Source organism: Cyanistes caeruleus, unplaced genomic scaffold, assembly GCF_971803275.1.
Source record: "Cyanistes caeruleus unplaced genomic scaffold, bCyaCae1.hap1.1 HAP1_SCAFFOLD_91, whole genome shotgun sequence".
In the NCBI taxonomy this organism is placed as follows: Eukaryota; Metazoa; Chordata; class Aves; order Passeriformes; family Paridae; genus Cyanistes; species Cyanistes caeruleus.
Window position 1 is genome coordinate 1,501,134 of NW_028255895.1, and position 18,878 is coordinate 1,520,011.

The 18,878-nt window shown below is 51.9% G+C and overlaps 1 protein-coding gene and 1 long non-coding RNA gene across 2 annotated transcripts in view; both read right to left on the reverse strand.

Moving 5' to 3' along the window:
* Positions 1-11,681, reverse strand: part of LOC147646590 (uncharacterized) — a 97,449-nt gene extending 85,768 nt beyond the window's left edge. The window contains exons 1-4 of the mRNA XM_086873282.1: positions 11,584-11,681; positions 11,060-11,167; positions 10,302-10,373; positions 10,040-10,111 (exon numbers count right to left, since the gene is read on the reverse strand). Coding sequence (XP_086729408.1) covers positions 10,040-10,111; positions 10,302-10,373; positions 11,060-11,167; positions 11,584-11,623 — 292 coding nt within the window. The 5' untranslated portion in view covers positions 11,624-11,681. The remainder of the gene's footprint in view (positions 1-10,039; positions 10,112-10,301; positions 10,374-11,059; positions 11,168-11,583) is intronic.
* A 359-nt stretch (positions 11,682-12,040) lies between these two features.
* LOC147646594 (uncharacterized) lies at positions 12,041-13,191 on the reverse strand. Its single transcript, XR_015281843.1, has 3 exons — positions 12,920-13,191; positions 12,492-12,563; positions 12,041-12,118 (listed from the first exon to the last, which is right to left on the reverse strand). It is a non-coding gene; the product is annotated as an uncharacterized LOC147646594 (long non-coding RNA).
* Positions 13,192-18,878: the final 5,687 nt, after the last annotated feature.

The window sequence follows — 18,878 nt, forward strand, 5'->3', positions numbered from 1 at the left end:
TGCTGGTGCCGTCGGGCTGCGGGAGGAGCACGGTGCCGTCAGTGGGGCTGAGGCCGTGCCAGGGCTCGGGAAGCTCTCAGCCAGCCCGGGATGCTCTGCGCCCTCCGCTGGCCCCATGCCCGCTCTCCCTCCAGGTGTCCTAGCGGCTCCCACCCTTCCAGGCCCCAGCTCATCCCCGCCTGGCACTCCCCGGCTTCTGCCGCTTGCCCCGCTCACTCACCAGCTCGCCCCAGTGCCGGACGCGGTTCCGTGGCACCTTTTTGATGGCCACCTGCAAGCCAAAAGGAACAGCGGATTCAGCTCGCCGCCCACCACATCCAGCCCCATCCTACTCCTCTGCTCCCTCCTCCTCTTCTGCCCTCTCCTCCTCCTCGGCCCGCCACCGGCCCCACCGCTCATCGGGAGTCCGTCCGAGAGCCTCGTGGCCGTGAAAACTCTGCTGAAGCCACCGCGGCCCAGCAGCGAGTCGATCTTGTAGCGCTGCTGCAGGGCCTGCTGCGCCTTCCCTGGGGAAGAGACGCTGCCGTCAGCGCTCGGCTCGGGGCCAGGAACGGCCCCCGAGCGCTCCCCGACCTCCCCGGGCCGGGCATTCGCAGGCGTTCCCTCATTGGAACGCGACAGCGGCGGCTCGGGACCGGCGGCTGCACCGCTGAGCGGCGGAGCTCGAACCGGGGAAGCCGCAGCGGAGGCAGCGACAGCGGCCGCGCCGTCTGTGTCCTCCGCGGGCCCCGGGAGGAGCCGGGGCCAGGGCCCGAACCAGAACCGGAACCGGAGCCTGCATGGGGCCGAGGGCGGGGCAGGCGGAGCCAAAGGGTGGCAATGCCGCCCCAGCCCCAGGCACTGATGCCCGCCCAGCACAGCCAGAGCCAGGCAAAGAGGAGACCTCCACGGGACGGGCAGGGATGGGGACAGGGACGGGGACGGGGACGGGGCAGCCCCACCTGGGGTCAGGGGCGGGCTGGGGGCATGGAGAGGGAGGCTTGGAGAGGAGGGAGCACTGGGAAAGGGAGACCAGGAGAGGATGCGGGACTGCGGGAGAGGGAGAGGAGAGACAGAAAATTGCTAAATTCTCTTCTTGCCGCGGCTGCCGCTGCTGCCGCTGCTGCCGCTGCTGCCGCTGCTGCCGCTGCTGCCGCGGTGACTGAAGCACCGGGGCCGTTTGTCCCCGTGTCCGTTTGTCCGTTGCCCGCTCGGCCCCGCGCCGAGCCCCGCGCTCCCCGGGCAGCCCCTGAGCCTGGCCAAACACGGGAACTTTGCCCTGGTGAGCCAAGAGCCAGAGTCTGGACTCCTGCACAGGGACACAGCAATGCCCTTGGCTGCTGCTGTGCCTTGTCCCTGCTGAGCGTCAAACACTGTCTGAGCACATTCCCTGAATGCAGAATTTGTACCTGACCCAAGAACTGCACTTGTGTCTCCAGCATTGCTTTCCAAGTAAAACAGGGCAAGGCAAACTGGCTATAGCTCATGGTATTTTACAGTGTCTAAAACTTGCCAAGTCTCAAATCTTAGAGGTGAGATCCATTTGGAATGAATGGGATGGAGAAACAGTGCAAGATGGAAAAGGGGAACATAAAAATAAATAGAGAAAAATAGAGAAAAACATATTGGTTGTCTCTTTTGATTTTATTTTCATTTCTTTAAAAAGCTGTTTCAATTTTCCCAGAATTTTCTCCACAGTCCCGTCTGTTCTTTCCAAAAACCTGTCCTGGAGAACGAGGTGCAGCTCCTGTCACAAGATGTGCCCCCAGCTGCAGCTTCTCTTGGCTCCCCACACTGTGAGTGCAGCACAACTCTTGCAGCAAAGCAGGACAAATGGTTGAAGAACCTGACAACTTGTTCTTTCTTTTCCTTGTGCACTGGGGAGTTGTGCCATTGCTAAGGTTTTCATCGTTACTCTTCTAGCCAAAGAAAACATGATGAGGTACCAGGAATTGTGAGGGAATACAAGCCTGGCTGAATGTGGAGAAAGAATCTCCAGAGCCTGCAGCCAGCAGTGGAGAGCTCATCATTCCAACAGCCCCATGGACATGTTGAAAGTGATCTGGAACATGAAAATGGGCTGACAGAGAGAGTTTGTTTCTGTGTTCAGTTGAGATGATTCTATATCTTTTGCAGTGGTAGAAATCAAGAGCACAATCAGTGGATGATAAGCACCAGAACATGATAAGCTGGACCTCTCAGTGGATGACAGAAAGACTGTGAAAAGGAGAAATGCAGGGAATGACTTGGTGAACTTTGTGTGTAAGAAGGGTCATTTTTCCTAATAATTCCCAATTCATTCCCTTTGCTTTTATCCTTTTAACAAGACCAATTGCATCTCCGATTCCCCAGGAAATGAGAACCCTGAGCTTGTGGAACTGCCTGAAAGGTGCCCTGTTCCTTTTTCTTCTGCTGCTCAGAAGAAACAATGAAGTGAATTGGGAAGTTCTGGTTTTTCTTTCTCCTGGTGGATTTTTTCATTTTATTTGCCACTGCAGAGGCAATTTCTGTGATGGCCTCTGTCAGTTGATTCTATTTCAGCAGCAGCAGCAGCAACAGGGCTGTGTTTGAGCACTGCAAATGTGACCTGTGTGGCTTTAATTCCCCTTGACTTAGTGCTCAGGGACTTGGGAGCATTTTAATGTCTGCTACTCATGATGCCTGAAACAAAAATCCTGAGTTCCCCATCACAAAAGCATAGTGGGTAGCACTGACTGGAAGAGGCAATTGCAGCTGTACTGCTAAAATTCAGGTGGCAAGCAGAAGAGGGGCAAGAGCAGCCGGGATCTAAAACTGCCACGGCAAATGTAGGTTAAATAATTTTGTGGGACTTTTCTCAAATTTTGTGGGATTTTTCTGAAATTTTGTGAGATATTGAGAAGATTTAAATAATTTTGTGGGATCTTTCTTTCTAAATATATTTTGTGGGAATTCTGAGGTATTTTTCTTGAATTTTGTGAGATTTTTGTGGAATTTAGTGGAAATTTGAGGAGATTTTGTGGGATGTTTCTGGAATTTGGTGGGGTTTTGAGAACTTTTAGGGAATTATGTGGGATTTTTTCATAATTTTGTGGGATATTAAGGAGACTTGAATTTTGAGGGATTTTTTTAGAATTTTTTGAGATTTTGAGGAGACAGGAAGAATTTTGAGGAATTTTTCTGGAATTTTGTGGAAATATGTGGAGATTTTGTGGGATGTTTCTGGAATTTAGTGGGGTTCTGAGAAGATTTCTGCAATTCTGTGGAATTATTCTTGAATTTTGTGGGATTTTTCTTGAATTTTTTTGGATATTCAAGAGATTTTGTGAGATGTTTCTGTAATTTTCTGGGATTTTGAGAAGACATGAAGAATTTTAAGGTATTTTCTTAGATTTTGTGGAAATTTATGGAGATTTGGTGGGATGTTTCTGGAATTTAGTACAGTTTGGGGAAATTTTAGGAATTTTTTTTAGTTTTTGCAATTTCGTTGAGATTTTCTTGAGTTTTATGGGATTTTGCAAAAGTTTAAATAATTTTATGGGATTTTTCTGGAATCTTGAGGGATTGTGAAGAGACTTGAAGAATTTTGTGGGATTTTTCTTAGATTTTGTGGAATTTTGTGGAGATTTGGTGGGATGTCTCTGGAATTGGAGGGGTTTTGAGAAGATTTAGGGAATTTTGTGGGATTTTTCTGTATTTTTGTGGAATTTCTCTTGAATTCTGTAGGATTTGGAGGAGACGTGAAGAATTTTGATGCATTTTCCTTGAATTTTGTGGAGATTTGTGGAGATTTTTTGGGATGGTTCTGGAATTTTGTGGGATATTGAAAAGATTTAGGGAATTTTGGGGGATTTTTCTTGAATTTTGTGGAAATATGTGGAGATTTTTGAGATGGTTCATGAATTTGGTAGGGCTTTTTCATGGAGTGACTTGACTTTTAAGATAGCTTTGGGAGCTGGGAGGAAGTTGGAGCTGCGAGAGGCTGATGGGAGTCTTTTCTTGTGACCAATTATTGGTCATTTCTAAGAATTGACAGAAGTTTTGACCATTGAAAAGTGAGATCAACTTGTGAACACCACCTTGAGCTGTAAAGCCAGGGCTCTCTTGTTCTCTTTGGTTTCTGGCTTCTGACGAGGTAACAGGCTCTGTCTCGGCCTCCTCCCCCCTCCAGGCCGGACAAGGCCGCAGAGGGCGGGGGGGGAGAAACGGAGCCGGCCGGCCTGGCTTGGTTTGCAGTTTCTGCTGCTGGACTGAAACCTGACACCATCAACATCTGCAGCTTTCCAAGACTTTAACTCTTTTACTACCTGGATAAAACATACAGATTACTCCTTTTTCCCAGAGAGACAGAGAGAGAGAGAGAGACAATCAACATGAAGAAGACATCATAAAACTACCAAAGACAGTGAGGAAAAGAGTTAAGTTTTAGATGGGGAAGAGAGAATAAGGAGATGCTTTATAAGCTGAAATATTTGTCTGTTAAAGCTATGGAGATGAACAATAGTGTCCTGAAAAAACTCCTTTAATTCATGACAGAGTATATTGGGAGGAATGGAGTGTTCAAAGTGTGGATTTTGAGCAAGAGGTGGAGTAATTGTGATACAGTGAGGTGCTGGAACAGAGCAGGGAGAAGTAATAGTTGAAGATTTGATGCATTTTGAGAGGCAAAGAGAAAACTTCTGTTTGCAGGGAAGCTCACAGAGACAGATGAAGAGAACTTTTGCCTTTGAATAACTCATCCTTAAAAATGCCATCCCTAGATTCATTGACCCATACACACCTCAGAGTGATGTGAAATGGGAGGAGTGAACTGGTGACAGATTTCTGGGCAGCTGGCATCAGGAAAATAGAAAACTATAACAGAAATGGTTTTCTTGTGAAAAACTCCATAGATTAGCAGAAGACTTCTTTTACTATACAAAGTCTGATGAAAAGACTCTAACAGGAATTGGGACTGTTTTAAACACCAAAGTTCCAAAGTTTTTTGTCTCTATGTTATCATGTGAACAAGAGAATGGTGGGTAGTGGGGGTTAAAAGTGTTTTCTGGAAGTTTTTTCTGGTGTTCTTATTCTTGTAGTTTTATTAATAAACTTTATTTATTTCTTTGACGTTTTGAGCCTGTTTTCCTCTTGTTCTAATCCATATCTCATAGGAAGAAATAAGTGAGTTTTCTAGTAATTTTTTTTAGTTACTGCTTTAAAACCACGACACTTACTCTATTCCTTTTAAGTTTTAAGCATCTTTTGCCCTTCTCATAATCCACATCTCACAGCAAGAAATGAATAAGTTTTCCAGTGATTTTTGAACTAATGCTTTAAAACCACGACAGGTGTAACGGGGAGGAGGAAATTGGGGCTGTCACTGCTGTGGTGTCAGAGAGAGTGGAACACTGGGGCTGTTACTGCTGTGGTGTTTGATATATTGACATTTAAAAAAAAAGAGAAACAGCTATGGAAGTTAAGGTTGCTGGAGGCTGATGGGAGTTTTTCCTCCTGGCCAGTACATGGCCATTTCTGAGAACTGACGGTAGTTTTAACCATTGAAGAGTGACATCAACCTGTGAACACCACCCTTTAAACCTTAATCCCAGGAATTTCTCTTTCTCTTTGGTTTCTGGCTTTTGAAGAGGTCACAGGGCTCCGGTTCAGCCTCCTCCCCCCCAGGTCTGACAAGGGCATGGGGGGAGCAGGGCTGGCCGGAGTTCTGCGGTTCCCGGCGGGGGATGGAGACTGTGAAGTGACAGGAGCCCCTTCCCAGAGGGAAGTACTCCCATCTGTACTACTGGACTGCCCTGACTGTCAATCTTTGACTTCTTCAAAGGGTCATTGCTAAACAAAACCTTGGTTTTGCCTGCTGACATTGCTGGTCAGGTGGTGTCCCAGGAGATGCTCTTGATGGTTTCCTCTTTTCCTGGTCATGGCACTGGAGGAGGTCCAGGCCCAGGTGATGCCACTGAAGGAAATGTGCCCTCATCCCAGGGACGCTCAACACGGACTCCCCCAGCCCCTCAGTGCCCCGCTGCTGGTCACAGCAGCCCCTGCCTGGCTCCTGCCACCCACACTCTGGTCAGCCCTGCCTGCTCCTGGACATGGAGCTCAGCCAGGGCTGGTGCTGTGTGGGCTTTGCTGGTGGTACCAGCTGGACACTGGGGTGAGAGCTCCATCTCTTTATTGGAACTGAAGAGCTGTGCTGGGCCCTGCCCTGGCAGGAGGGACCCACCTTCAGTCCAGGCCACAGAGCAGGGCGGGTCCCTTCAGGGACACAGGGCCTTGCTGTGGGTGGTGGCAGCATCTGCACAGCAGCAAGCTGGTAATGCAGCTGTGCCAGGGACATTGGGCATGGGCATGGAGATGTGAAATGTGTGGTGCAGGTGTCCCTGAGGGAGGTGTTTGGCCTTTCTTGTGAAGCTGCAGAGGGGCACCTATTGAGAGAGGAGATGGCTGAGGTCCCAGCTGCAGCTGGCACACAGGGACCCTCCTGCACAGCGGGAGATTCTCACTGTGCTCAAAGATTCCCTCTGAAGCCTAAGAGGGGAGCTTGTCAGAAGTCCCGAAAAATATCTGGGGAAAGGTCTTAGGTTAGTTGTTGAGACGAGGTAAAAATCTCCAGCGGGAAAAGAGCCTCTCCAGTAGGCTGGGTGTTTTGGGGTGTCTTAGTTCTTCCTAGAATAAAGATTACCAATTGACTGCAATTTCAGTTTTTATTCTAGATGTGTAAAAATGTTCCGAGATTTTCTGAATTCTAAAACTACCTTGAAAAATACAGAACTACTATGGAAATAATAATCTATAATTGTAGATTTCTTTCTACAAAAAATATTTCTAAATATTTCTAAAAATTTCAAATTTCTAAAAATGAAAAGCAAAGGCAAAACGAGGTCGCCTTTTCAGAATTCTAAAACTAATTTGAAAAATCCTAAACAACTGTGAATATTGGGAAGAAACATTTGGGGATTACTTGCTACCAACAATATCTCTAAAGGGTTCTAAAAATTTCTAATTTCTACAAATGAAAAACAAAGTCAACATGGTGCCCCATGCCCGGCTGCTGCCTGCCCAGCCAAGGCTGTGGCCAGCCAAGCAGCTGTGCCAGTGCTGGTGGTACCAGCCAGAGCCCAGAGCAGAAGCCCAAAGGTGTTGCTCAAGCCCTTCCCTGGCAGGAGGGGCCCACATTCAGGCCTGGCCAGGCACCAGGGCCAGCACCTGCAGGGACAGAAGGTCCTGTTCTGGGTGGTGGCGGCACAGCAATAAGCTGATAATGCAGCTGTGGCAGGGACAATGGACACTGGCTTGCAGATGGAGAATGACAGGTGCAGGTCTCCCAGACTAACGTGTTTGGCAGGACATCTGAAGGTGCAGAGGTGCTCCTGTGGAGAGAGGAGGTGGCTGAGGCCCCCAGCTGCCGCTGGCACGCAGGGACCCTCCTGCACAGCAGGGCCCAGAGCGGCCAAGGCTCCCCAGCACGGCTGGAGCTGCTGGCACAGCTTGGCCCAGCTGGACAGCTGCCCCTCAAGGCCCTGGCGAGCAGGAGATGGCTCTGGGCAGGGTCCCTGGCCAGGAGCAGGCCCCAGAGCGCCTCTGCCTTTCAAGGGCAATCTCGTCCCCGCTCTTTCTCCTGCCCACCTTGCTTTGCCTCTGCCCGCTGCTCCTGGGGCTGCTCTTGGCCAGGCAGCCTCAGTGGCAGCCAGCACTGGCTGCAGCCCCAGCGGGCTCCCCAGGACAAGGCCCAGCAATTAAGAGGCCAATTAAAGGCCTGGGCAGCAGCAGAACTCTTGGCAGAGTTATTTGGACAACCACTGACTATCTACAGGTCCACAGCAGCCTCACTGGGAATGTTTCTATTCTACAATAGACTTTCAAAAGAAGCTGTTTGAGGGAAAGATGAACAAAACACTCACCGTTTTGTCTTCCAGCAATACCAGATTCCAACACCACATAAAATGAAGAAATGCACCAAAAAAATCAGGCCTGCCATTACTTCTGGCCAACAGCGTGTTCCCTGACAGAAACCTCTTCTGATGTCCTTCTGGGAATTGGGAACACGTGTTGTGGTGCTGGCTGCATCTGTGGGAGCAATGGGCAGTGAGAGCCCGTGCTGTGCTGCGCTGCTGAGCTGGCAGCATGGTGGGAATGTCCAGGATGTTCTCTGTTTCCCCCAGAGCTGGGACCTGCAGGCACCTTGTTGGCCCTTGGCACAGGCTGTGCCACCCAACAAAGCCCAGAAGGCCGGGAGCAGAGCCCGGGGGACAGCACAGCTGCTTGGGCAGTGGCTCCTTCCAGGGACACGGGCCAAACCCATCCCTGAGCAGCCACTGCCACCCCTGAGCCTCCCTTCTCCATGACATCTCCCCCAGCCCAAGGGGACAGAGCTAGGGCCTGTCAGGGGCCAGTGCAGCCCCTGCCCAGTTGGGAGCCAGGGCTGGCTGTGGCCCTGGGCTCGTGGCAGGGCTCCCGCTCAGGGCTGCTCCTGTGCCTCGGGCCTCTGGGCGCTCACGGCTACCTCTGGGAGCAGCTGCACTGGGATAGATGTTGGTGCATGAGTCCCATTTCCCAGGAGCTGGAAACGAGCTCCAGAGGCCTGGAAGCCGAGGTGCCTCCAGCTTTGGCTGCTGCTGGGTCATGCAAGGGCCAGCCCTAGGGGAAGAGCTGCTGGCACACAGCCCCGCCAAGGACTGAGCCCAGCACAGCAATTACCTCCTGTGTCTGGGCCTGTGCCTGGCATCGCCTTCTTTCCTGCCAATGAGCCACTGCTTCCTCTGGGAAACGTCTCCACCTGCATGGCCTTTTGGTCCATCCCTTGAGAAAGGAAGAGGCACAGCTGAACCAGATGGAGAAGTTCTTGATTTGGGTGCTGGCATTTTCAGGACCTCATGCTTGTCAAATATGGGGATAAGGTTCAAAAAATGCCTTGGCTTTTGGGCCAGGGCCAGGGCCCTCCCTCCTCCAAAAAGCTGCCAATTCTGAGCAGTAGTGAGGGGATGGCGCAGGGTGAGGGCACACACGTGCACGGCTCTGTCCTGACACCTGCAGCGATGCTGCCCTGGCTGAGCTTTGGGCTCTGAGCTGGCAGCTCTCCCAGGGGGAAAGGCCTTCACCTACCCTCGCCATCTCCCAGAGCCTCAGTCCTGGACGTGGGTTGGGAAGCCAGATCACCTTCACCAAGAGGCTTGGCTGCAAGGAAAGGCAGGACAGAAGAGCTCCTGTGCATCTGTAGGAGATCCTCAGGCTCCCTGGGGCTGGCAAAGGAGTCACACAAGGCACAGCCCAGGGGCACAGCCCCTTCCCTCTCTGCTCCTCTCCGTGGCTGCACAGAGCACATGGAAGGAGACACTGGCATTGCACATGGGAAGAAGATTGACAGCTAAATGCTCCTTCCTCCCACTGACAGCGATGCTGTGGGATCACTCAGGGCTCCAGAAGGGAGCAGGGCAAGGCTTCCAGAATCCTTCAGCCCTGAGATTATGTTAAGGGATATGGCACATGAGTGAGCTCTTGCCACCTTGACATTATTCCATCAGGAAAAGCACATTGAGAACTTGCCTCCAGCATTCTCCAAGTCTTGCCAGCTGTCATCTAGCCGGGCTTCCAGATAATCCATGTCCTGATCCCAGTCTAGAAGCCAGTACAGATCAGAGCCACGTCCATGGTGCGCTGGGATCCACTTCTGCCTTGGGGTAGTGGGCACTGCAAGGGGTTTGGGTTAGATCGTGAGTACCAGATGTCAGTGGACATGGCCAAAGCTGCAGAGGGGCCTGGGGAGCTCTGGGCTGGCTCTGGTCACTCTCCACCCTCTTTGCAGTCCCTGTGCAACATCCCTGGTAGGGGGTGACAGGGCCAGAGCAGGGGTCCTGGCTGCTGAGTCTCAGGAGAAGGCTGAGGGACATGGACCCACCTTGTCCTCCCTCCAGCATTTCCTTCAGCATTTGCCTCATGGGTTTTGATGGCACATGGGGTTTCTGGTGTCCTGCAGCTTTGTTGTTTCCACTTGGAGGACCTTAAGAGAAAACAGTTCCCCTTTGCAGGAATGGATCCCAGAAAACCAGTGCTCAGCCTGTGGGGTCAGGAGGGACACACCACTCACCCCTGCGATGGGAGCCGGGCTTGCGTACAGTTACCAACCCAGGAGCTGGGAAAGTCCTCCCTGCAGGCACACCTGTAACTCAACAGCCACAGAAGCTTCTGTCATCTCTGCTCATCTGCACAGGCAGCACTGAGCCACAGCAGAGGTGAGGGGAACGCGATGGGCGAGGGCACACACGTGTATGTCTCTGTCCTGACACCTGCAGTGGTGCCAGGACATTGAAACTGCTTATTCTGCCAAGAAAGGACCATTGAGAACTTACCTCCAGCATTTCTCAAGTGTTTCAAGCTGTCATCCAGCAGGGCCTCTGGATAATGCAAGTTGTGATTCCAATCTAGAAGGGAGCCCAGATCAGAACCCTGCCATGGTGTGCTGAGATCCCCTTCTACTTTTGACAACTGGGCACTGCAGGGGTGTCGGGTAAGACCCTGGGTGCCAAATGTTAGAGGACAATGGCCAAAGCTGCACAGGGGCCAGAGGACCTCTGGGTTGGTGTCTGGTCACTCTCCAAGCTCTTTGCAGTCCCTGTGCAACATCCCTGGAAGAGGTGGCTGGGGCAGCCCAAGGCCCATTGGGGCTCTCTCACGGCTACAGCTGAAAGTCTTGCTAAAGCAATGGGGAAAAACTGCAGCAGGCAGTTGCACAACTATCCCTCCCTCACTCCTGCCCTCTCTCCCTCACTTCCTGCCTTCCTCTCTGTCTCCATCCCTCTTTTCCCTGGGACAGCTCCCCCAGCCCAAGGGGGCAGAGCCAGGCCCTCTCAGGACACACTGGAGCCTTGGCCTCCCCCTCTGCCCATTCCCCACCACGGGCACCCCTTTGCAGCCCCTGCCAGGTTTTGGGACGTGTCTCCCATGGATGGACCCCAGCAGGACTGCTCAGTAGCCAAGTGCCCTGAGCCTGCTGGGGATAATTCCTCTAGGCTGTGCCGGTCTTGTCCGGGCTGTGCCTGCACTGCCAAGCAGCAGAGATGGCAGCTCAAGCCTCAGCAGGGCTCAGGCCCAGAGGCACAGCAATTACCTCCTGTGACTGTGCCTGGCATGGCCTCCCTTCCTGCAGCAGAGGCTGCCCATGGGCCACTGCTTCCTCCGGGAAACTCCGCCTTGAGCACAGCCGCTCTGTCCACTTCTGCAGAAAGGGGCAGCTGGATCAGATGGAACCATTCCCCACTGGGGAAACTTCAGGAGGCAATGCTTGTCAAAGGCATGGTTAAGGATCAAGAATCCCTGAAAAGTTTTTGGCATTGGCCAGGGCCTACACTATCAAAACAGCTGCCCTTTCTGATCTACCTGGGGACCAAGAAATTGCAGGGGATCTCAGTGTGAGCATGACCCTTGCTGCACTTTGGGCTCCCTGCCTGCTGATGCCAAATGCCTTCCTGCAGAGGCTGGGGAGAAGCTGCAGCCAGGCCAGGCTGGGAAACAGCCTTGCAGGCCATGAAAGCAACAGTGGGGCAGCGAGGCTGCCATGGATCCGCTTCCTGCTGTGCAAAGAAAGCCCCTGGCTGCTGAGTCTCAGGAGAAGGCTGAGGGACATGGACCCACCTTGTCCTCCCTGCAGCATTTTCTTCAGCATTTTCCTCATGGGTTTCGATGGCACATGGAGTTTCTGGTGTCCTGCAGCTTTGTTCTTTCCACTTGGAGGACCTTAAGTGAAAATAGTTCCCCTTTGAAGGAATGGATCCCAGAAAACCAGTGCTCATCCTGTGGGGTCAGGAGGGACACACCACTCACCCCTGCGATGGGAGCCGGGCTTGCGTACAGTTACCAACCCAGGAGCTGGGAAAGTCCTGCCTGCAGACACACCTGTAACTCAACAGCCACAGAAGCTTCTGTCACTTCTGCTCATCTGCACAGGCAGCACTGAGCCATGGGAGAGGTGAGGGGATCGCACAGGACAGGGGCACACACGTGCACGGCTCTGTCCTGACACCTGCAGTGATGCTGCCCTGGCTGAGCTTTGGGCTCTGAGCTGGCAGCTCTCCCAGGGGGAAAGGCCTTCACCCACCCTCGCCATCTCCCAGAGCCTCAGTCCTGGATGTGGGTTGGGAAGCCAGATCACCTTCAGCAAGAGGCTTGGCTGCAAGGAAAGGCAGGACAGAAGAGCTCCTGTGGATCTGTAGGAGATCCTCAGGCTCCCTGGGGCTGGCAAAGGAGCTGTGCAAGGCAAAGCCCTGGGCACAGCCCCTTCCCTCTCTGCTCCTCTCTGTGGCTGCACAGAGCACATGGAAGGAGACACTGGCATTGCACACAGTTAGAAGATTGACAGCTAAATGCTCCTTCCTCCCACTGACAGCGATGCTGGGGGATCACTCAAGGCTCCAGAAGGGAGCAGAGAAAAATTTCCCAGAATCCTTTAACCCTCACGCGACCTTAACAGAAACAGCACATAAGTGAGCACTTCCCACCTTGACAGATTATTCTGTCAGTACAAGTGGCAATTCAGAACTTACCTCCAGCATTCTCCGAGATTTTCAAAGTCTCATTCACCACCGATCCCAAATAATTCAAGTCATGATCCCAATCTAGAAAGAAGCACAGATCAGAACCACGGCCATGGTGCACTGGGATCCCCTTCTGCCTTAGGGAACTGGGCACTGCGAGGGGTTTGGGTAAGGCTGTGGGAGCCAGATGTCAATGGACATGGCCAAAGCTGCAGAGGGGCCTGGGGAGCTCTGGGCTGGCTCTGGTCACTCTCCACCCTCTTTGCAGGCCCTGTGCAACATCCCTGGAGAGGCAGCAGGACCAGCCCAGAGCCCCTGGGGACTCTCTCCCTCCCACAGAGGAAACCCTCCCTAAAGGCCTGTGGAAAACCATCCCCAACTCTTCCCAGGAGAAGGAAGTGCTGTCCCAGGAAAGGGAAGCCAGGCTGCGGGCTCACCTGCTCCCTGTGCTCGCTGTGGAGCAGCCTGGGCAGCCCTGTCAGGCAGGGCCACTGCCAGGAGGAGCAGGAGGAGGAGGAGACGCAGAGCAAAGGCCATGGTGCCTTGCCCTCTGCCAGTCCTGCAGCTCTTGCTGCCACCACTGTCCTGACACCGCTGTCCCAATGTCAGCACCGCTGCTGCCGCCGCCACTGCTGCCGCAACAGTCGTGGTCAAGGACTGACTGCTCGGTCCTCGTGGTGCTGTGCAACCACGGGGCTCTGGGACCTCTGTGACCTCAGAGCCTGCTGTCACCTCAGCCTGCTGTCACCCCAGAGACTGCTGTGACCTCATGGCCAGCGTGGAATTGTGTGGGGAGTGGGATCTGCCTTCTTCACCAGGGAGCTCATCCTGCCCAGCAGCTCTGTCCAAGGGCTATGACAGGGTCCCAGCCCAGCTGATCTCACAGGCTGGGGGATGAAGGGATGGAGAGCAGCCCTGCTGAGAAGGACTTGTGGCTGCTGCAAGGAGAGAGGCTGGACATGAGCCAGCCATGTGCCCCCAAAGGAGGCTGCCCAGCAGCTTGAAGGAGGTGATTCCACCACCCCTCTGCTCTGGTGTGAGCCCACCTGGAGTACTGCATCCACCTCTGGGTGCCCAGCACAGAAAGGACATGGTCCTGTTGGAGCTAGTCCAGAGGAGGGACAAAATGCTCTGAGGGCTGGAGCCCCTCTGCTTTGGAGACAGGCTGGGATAGCTGGGGGTGTTCAGCCTGGAAGAGGGAAGGCTCCACGCAGACCTGATTGCTACCTTTCAGTACTTTAAGGGAGCTTTTAGAAAAGACAGGACAGAAGTTTTAGTAGGGCCTGTTGTGACAAGACTGAGGGGGAATGTTTTCAATCTAAAAGACAGTAGATTCAGACTAGACCTAATGAAGATGTTTTTTACACTGTGGGTTTTGAAACCCTGGCACAGGTTGCCCAGAGAGGTGGGCATCCATCCCTGCTGACATTCAAGCTCATGCTCTGAGCAACCTGATCCAAAGGTGTCCCTGCTCACTGCAGGGCACTGGACTAGATGGCCTTTAAATGTCCCTTCCAAGCCAAGCCATTCTGTGCTGCTGTGCACCAGCAGAGCAGTGCTGGAATAATGCTGGGGTGATGATGCTGGCACCTGTGTTTCGGTAGTTGTGCCATTTAGCTGTTGGCCAAGAGAGGATTGATGGGCTGCACAGTGAAGTCTGCAGAGAACAGTGTGCTCAAGGAGAAACAGGAGAGGAACAGGGCTTCCAGCTCAGATAAATGCCAGCATTTTGCTCCCATTTCTTGTTAAGAAATAAAGCAATGTTCTGAAGATCCCTTCAGTGTGGGTGCACTATTGGCTGTATCAGTGCTTGTGTTCTGTAAAACAGGTGAGCTGTTACAGCTTCTTGCCCCATTTACCACTGGATAAAACCCAAATACTGCATTGTTCCATGTCTCCTTTCTTCCAAGTAAAGGCAGATTTTGTTCATTCTTCAGTGAGACATATTCATCTGTTGACAAGCAAATTCTTCTTGCCATTCACACAATGTTGATTTGCTCTAATCAGATTGTGATTAAGACTTACCTCTCACTCTAATTAAGGCTGATGGATTGTGAGGCAAAGTGTTGCATCATTTGCCCTGGAGAGAGTTTTTCTCTAATTCAACGACATTTGAAGACAGGTGTAGCCTACCATACTTATGGCATTAGTCTCTGTTATAAATGCAACGGCAGATTAAAGATAAGAAAAGATAAATTTATTATAAATTAACAAAACAGCAAAACAGCGAGGAAAAACCACAATAAATGAACAGCGCAGCGCTGGGTGGACAGGGTCTATACGCAAGGTATAGGTGTTCCCAAATCCACGTCCGAGGGTTCTTTGGCCTGGGTTTTTATAGGGATTTTATGTCCCCAGGCTAGAATTCCAATCAGTTTCCATTCACCAAGTGTCCCTGATTGTCGGGTGAATGGATTTCCTGGCCTAGAAAATTGAGTCAGTAAGTGTCCGGGCAGAGTCTCCTCAAATGCAAAGTGAGTCTGTATGTATTTTAACATATTTCATCACAGCAGAGTCGAGGGATCCGGGCTAGTGCCGATGGATATCTCGGAGGAGTTGTTTCTTCTTTGTCCTTCTTGATTGAGTTACTCTAGCATAGGTTTGGCGGGTGTGGTGTTCAATTCTGGCAACGACCATTTTCCTGAGGCTCGTCCCTTTTGTTTCGCTTGATGGTCTCCGGCCGAAGTCGGCCGGGCGTTGCCTAGGTCCGGAGGTAGACTTTCAGGCTAGTTCTTTTGTTTCTATGATGGCCTGTGTCCTGTCTTTTCCTCCGAGTTGATGTGCCTGCTGAGGTTTGTTATCTGGGGGGGGGTTCTTTTGCAATCTGTAACTTTGGAAGAGGAATTCTACCTCGACCTGGAGGAGAATTCCTCATTCCATATTTTCATCAGTTATAACTACACATACTTTATTTAAACCTTTTCTTTCGAATTTTTATTCATCTAATTCTTTATTACAGTCTCCAACTCTGTCCTTTTCTCTCACCCAAGGAGAGGATCAAGGTCTGCAGGTCTCATCTGTGCACCAAAAGAGTTAATATCTCACCCAGACCTGCAGATGCTCATGATGGTTTCTGCCGGGCAGTGGCCGAAGCAGTCACAGTGATGGATTTCATGCTGCCCTGGGGCTGTGCCAAGATCTCAGGGGGCCCAGCCAGAACAGTCGTGGCTGTTCTGCCCACATGGCTGGTCCCAGGCCCTTGCTCCCTTCAATCCCAGCTGCGGGCCGATGGCTTCCCCTCCCTGTGCCCGGCAGCCGCTGGGGCCGTGCGGGCCGTGGTGAAGGGGCCTGGCCCAGCCCAGAGCCGCTCCCGGGGCCTGGCGGAGCCCGGCTCGGTGCAGGCCAGGCTGGAGCAGGGCCGGCCTGACCAGCACCCAGTTAACTCTTCACAGCTGGAAACAACAGAGAGCTTTCCTGGGCTTGCCTGCCTTTAAAATGTGGATTTCACAGAGGAAGACTCAGCTTCAAAATTATTTAATAGCTTGACAATTCTCGGAGCCAGCCAGCTATTGGTTTTGCTAAGCACAGAGAAAACTCTTAGCAGCCCCCTCCTAGAATAAACATTTGCACGGGTGGCTTCTTTCCTCCTCAACAAATATCAACTAATATAAAACCAGCACAGACACTCAGGGTGAAGCAGGAAGCAATTTTGAAGCAATTGTTTTAAAGCAATTGTTTTAAATCAATTATTAAGCACAGATTGATGTCACTCCCCCAGACCACAGTGACTCCGCCACCTCCCCTCTGGCCAGCCCATTCCAATTCCCAATAAGCCTTTCTGGGAAGAACTCCTTCCTACTGTCCAGCCTAAACCTGCCCTGGTGCAGCTTAAAGCTGTGTCTCCTTGTCCTGCCCTCCAGCAGATCCACACTTGCAGCCAGCTTGGTGTCATCTGCCATTTGTGAGTGCTGGACTCGACCCCCTCAGCCAGACCCTCAGTGAAGATATTAACCAGGCCTGGGCCCAGCACAGATCCCTGGGGACACCACCAGGGACTGGACACCAGCTGGATGCAGCACCATCCCCACCACTCTCTGGGCCCGGCCTCCAGCCAGTTCTGCAGCCAGCAAAGAGTGCTCCTGTCCAAGCCGTGGGCTGCAGCTTTTCCAGGGAATGCTGTGGCTCTCCGTGTCCAAGGCCTTGCTGAAGTCCAGCTCGACACATCCAGAGCCTTTCCCGCACCCACCAGGCGGGTCAGCTGGTTATAAAAGGAGATCAGGTTGGTCAGGCAGGACCTGTCCCTCCTAAAGCCACGCTGGCTGGGTCTGAGCCCTGGGCCATCCTGGAGGTGCTGTGTGATGGCACTCAAGGGGGTCTGTTCCAAAACCTCACCATGCACCGAGCTCAGGCTGACAGGCCTGCGGTTCCCCAGAGCCTCCTGCCAGCCCTTCTTGGGGATGGGCTCACACTGGCACCTCCAGTCCTCTGGGACCTCCCCAGTGAGGCAGGACTGATGAGGAGAAATGATGGAGAGCAGCTTGGGGAGCTCATCCACCAGCTCCCTCATCCCCCTAGCATGGATCCCATCCGATCCCATCCACCTGTGAGCATCTGAGTGGCTCAGCAGGTCTCTGACTGCTTCCCCCTGGATTACAGGGGGCTGTTCTGCTCCCTGTCCCCATCTACCAGCTCAGGAGAACACTTGTCCTGAGGAAAACCTGTCTTACTGTTGAAAATTGAGGCAAAGAAGGTGTTGAGTACCTCAGCCTTTTCCTCATCTTTGGTAACCATATCCACCCCAATAAGGAATGAAGATTTCTTTCTTGAAGTATGTCAGTTCTTCCTGGACCCCTTTGTTTAAGGACTCCTACCCTTAAAAAAATCTGTACCTGATTCATTAGCAACCAAAGAACCATCCTGAATAGGCCATAATTTGCCCTCTGGAAGTCCAGTGTAGGAGTTTTGTTGATGCTCCTCCTTCTTTCACAGAATATTTCAAAACTCGATGATTTCATGGTCACTGCACCCCAGGCAGCCTCCAACCCCCACATCCCCCAGCAGCCCTTCTCTGTTTGTGAACAGCAGGAGATACAGCTTTCCTTGGCAGTGGCAAGAGAAGGAAACCTCCCCAAAGTGCGGCTTGGCAGGTTCAGCCTGGAGGGGAGGAGAAAGAAAAGTCCCTGCCAGGGTAGAATTTTGGTGCAGGAGGTGTCCCAGCGTGAGCCTGGACCATGCCATGGCTGAGTGTGCCAGGAGCCGGCAGTCAGTGGGGCCCAGGGATGCTCCAAGGGACTTGGAGTTTTGCGTCTGACTCCTTAAGCAGCTTCTTCAACCTTCTCTCAGTGCCTGAGGGTCCTGGACTCAGCCCCAAATCCAGCCTGGGGTTCATTAAAATACAGAAAGCCTTGGGCGCTCTTTCTCTTCCTTCCACTGTCTTCAAGTCCAAGGCTTGTGCAGCTGCTTGGAGTCAGTTTGGAGTTCTGTTAAGGAGGAAGATTTGAAAATCCACCATGTTTTTTATTTTATTTAAATCAAGGGTGTATTTTTCTATTTTCTAGTTGAGAGAAGAGGTGACAGAAGCATTCCCCAAGTGATCTTGATGCTGAATGTCTCCTGAGGTGGTCTGGTCATGGAGAAGAATGAGCCCCTTGTGGGCTGCCCCTGTTTGGACAACCTGCTCCTCACCCCGAGCCTCAGCATGTCTGACATCACCCACCTGGGACTGACATCCCAAAACATCGAAAACATTTATCAATTTTTCTTTATAATTAAAATCTAATAGATAAATAAAAATAAAATTTTAATTTTTATAATAATATTAGTCTATCTTTTTATAAACTAATTTTAATATTTATATAAAATAATTGATACATTTTTAGCAACTAAAAACATTACTGGTCTTTGGTTTTAAGTACCACAATTCCCTTCATTAATTAACTGACCACTATTTCTCCCTCTTTATGCAAATTATTCCTATTTTTAGTTCGTTAATCATCTTTTTTATCATTTTCTCAGACAGGGGAGAACTGTCTGAGAAAACAGGGAGGAAAATCAGGGAACACAAAAGGGGCCTCTTTGTGGTCCACGGAGACTTTTCCGGGTAACATTTGAGGCAGTTTTGGGTCTGGGAAGGGAATTTAGAGAGAACTTGGGTGTCTGGAGGACACTTGGGGGAGCCGGGTGGGCACTTGGAGGGGCACTTAGGGATTCTGTGGGACAATTCGGGGTCTGGGGGAGCATTTGAGGGTCTAGGGGGGCACTTGGAGGTCAGGGAGGGGAATCTGGGGGCCCTTCGGGGTCCGGATGGACACTTGGGGGGCTATAACCGGGAATCTATGGGCCGCGGGGGATGATGGGAGTTGTAGGCGCCGGTATAATAGGGTTTAATGGGCCCGCGGAGCATGACGGGATTTGTAAGCACAGCTCCAATGGGTTCCGATGAGGCGTGGGGCATGA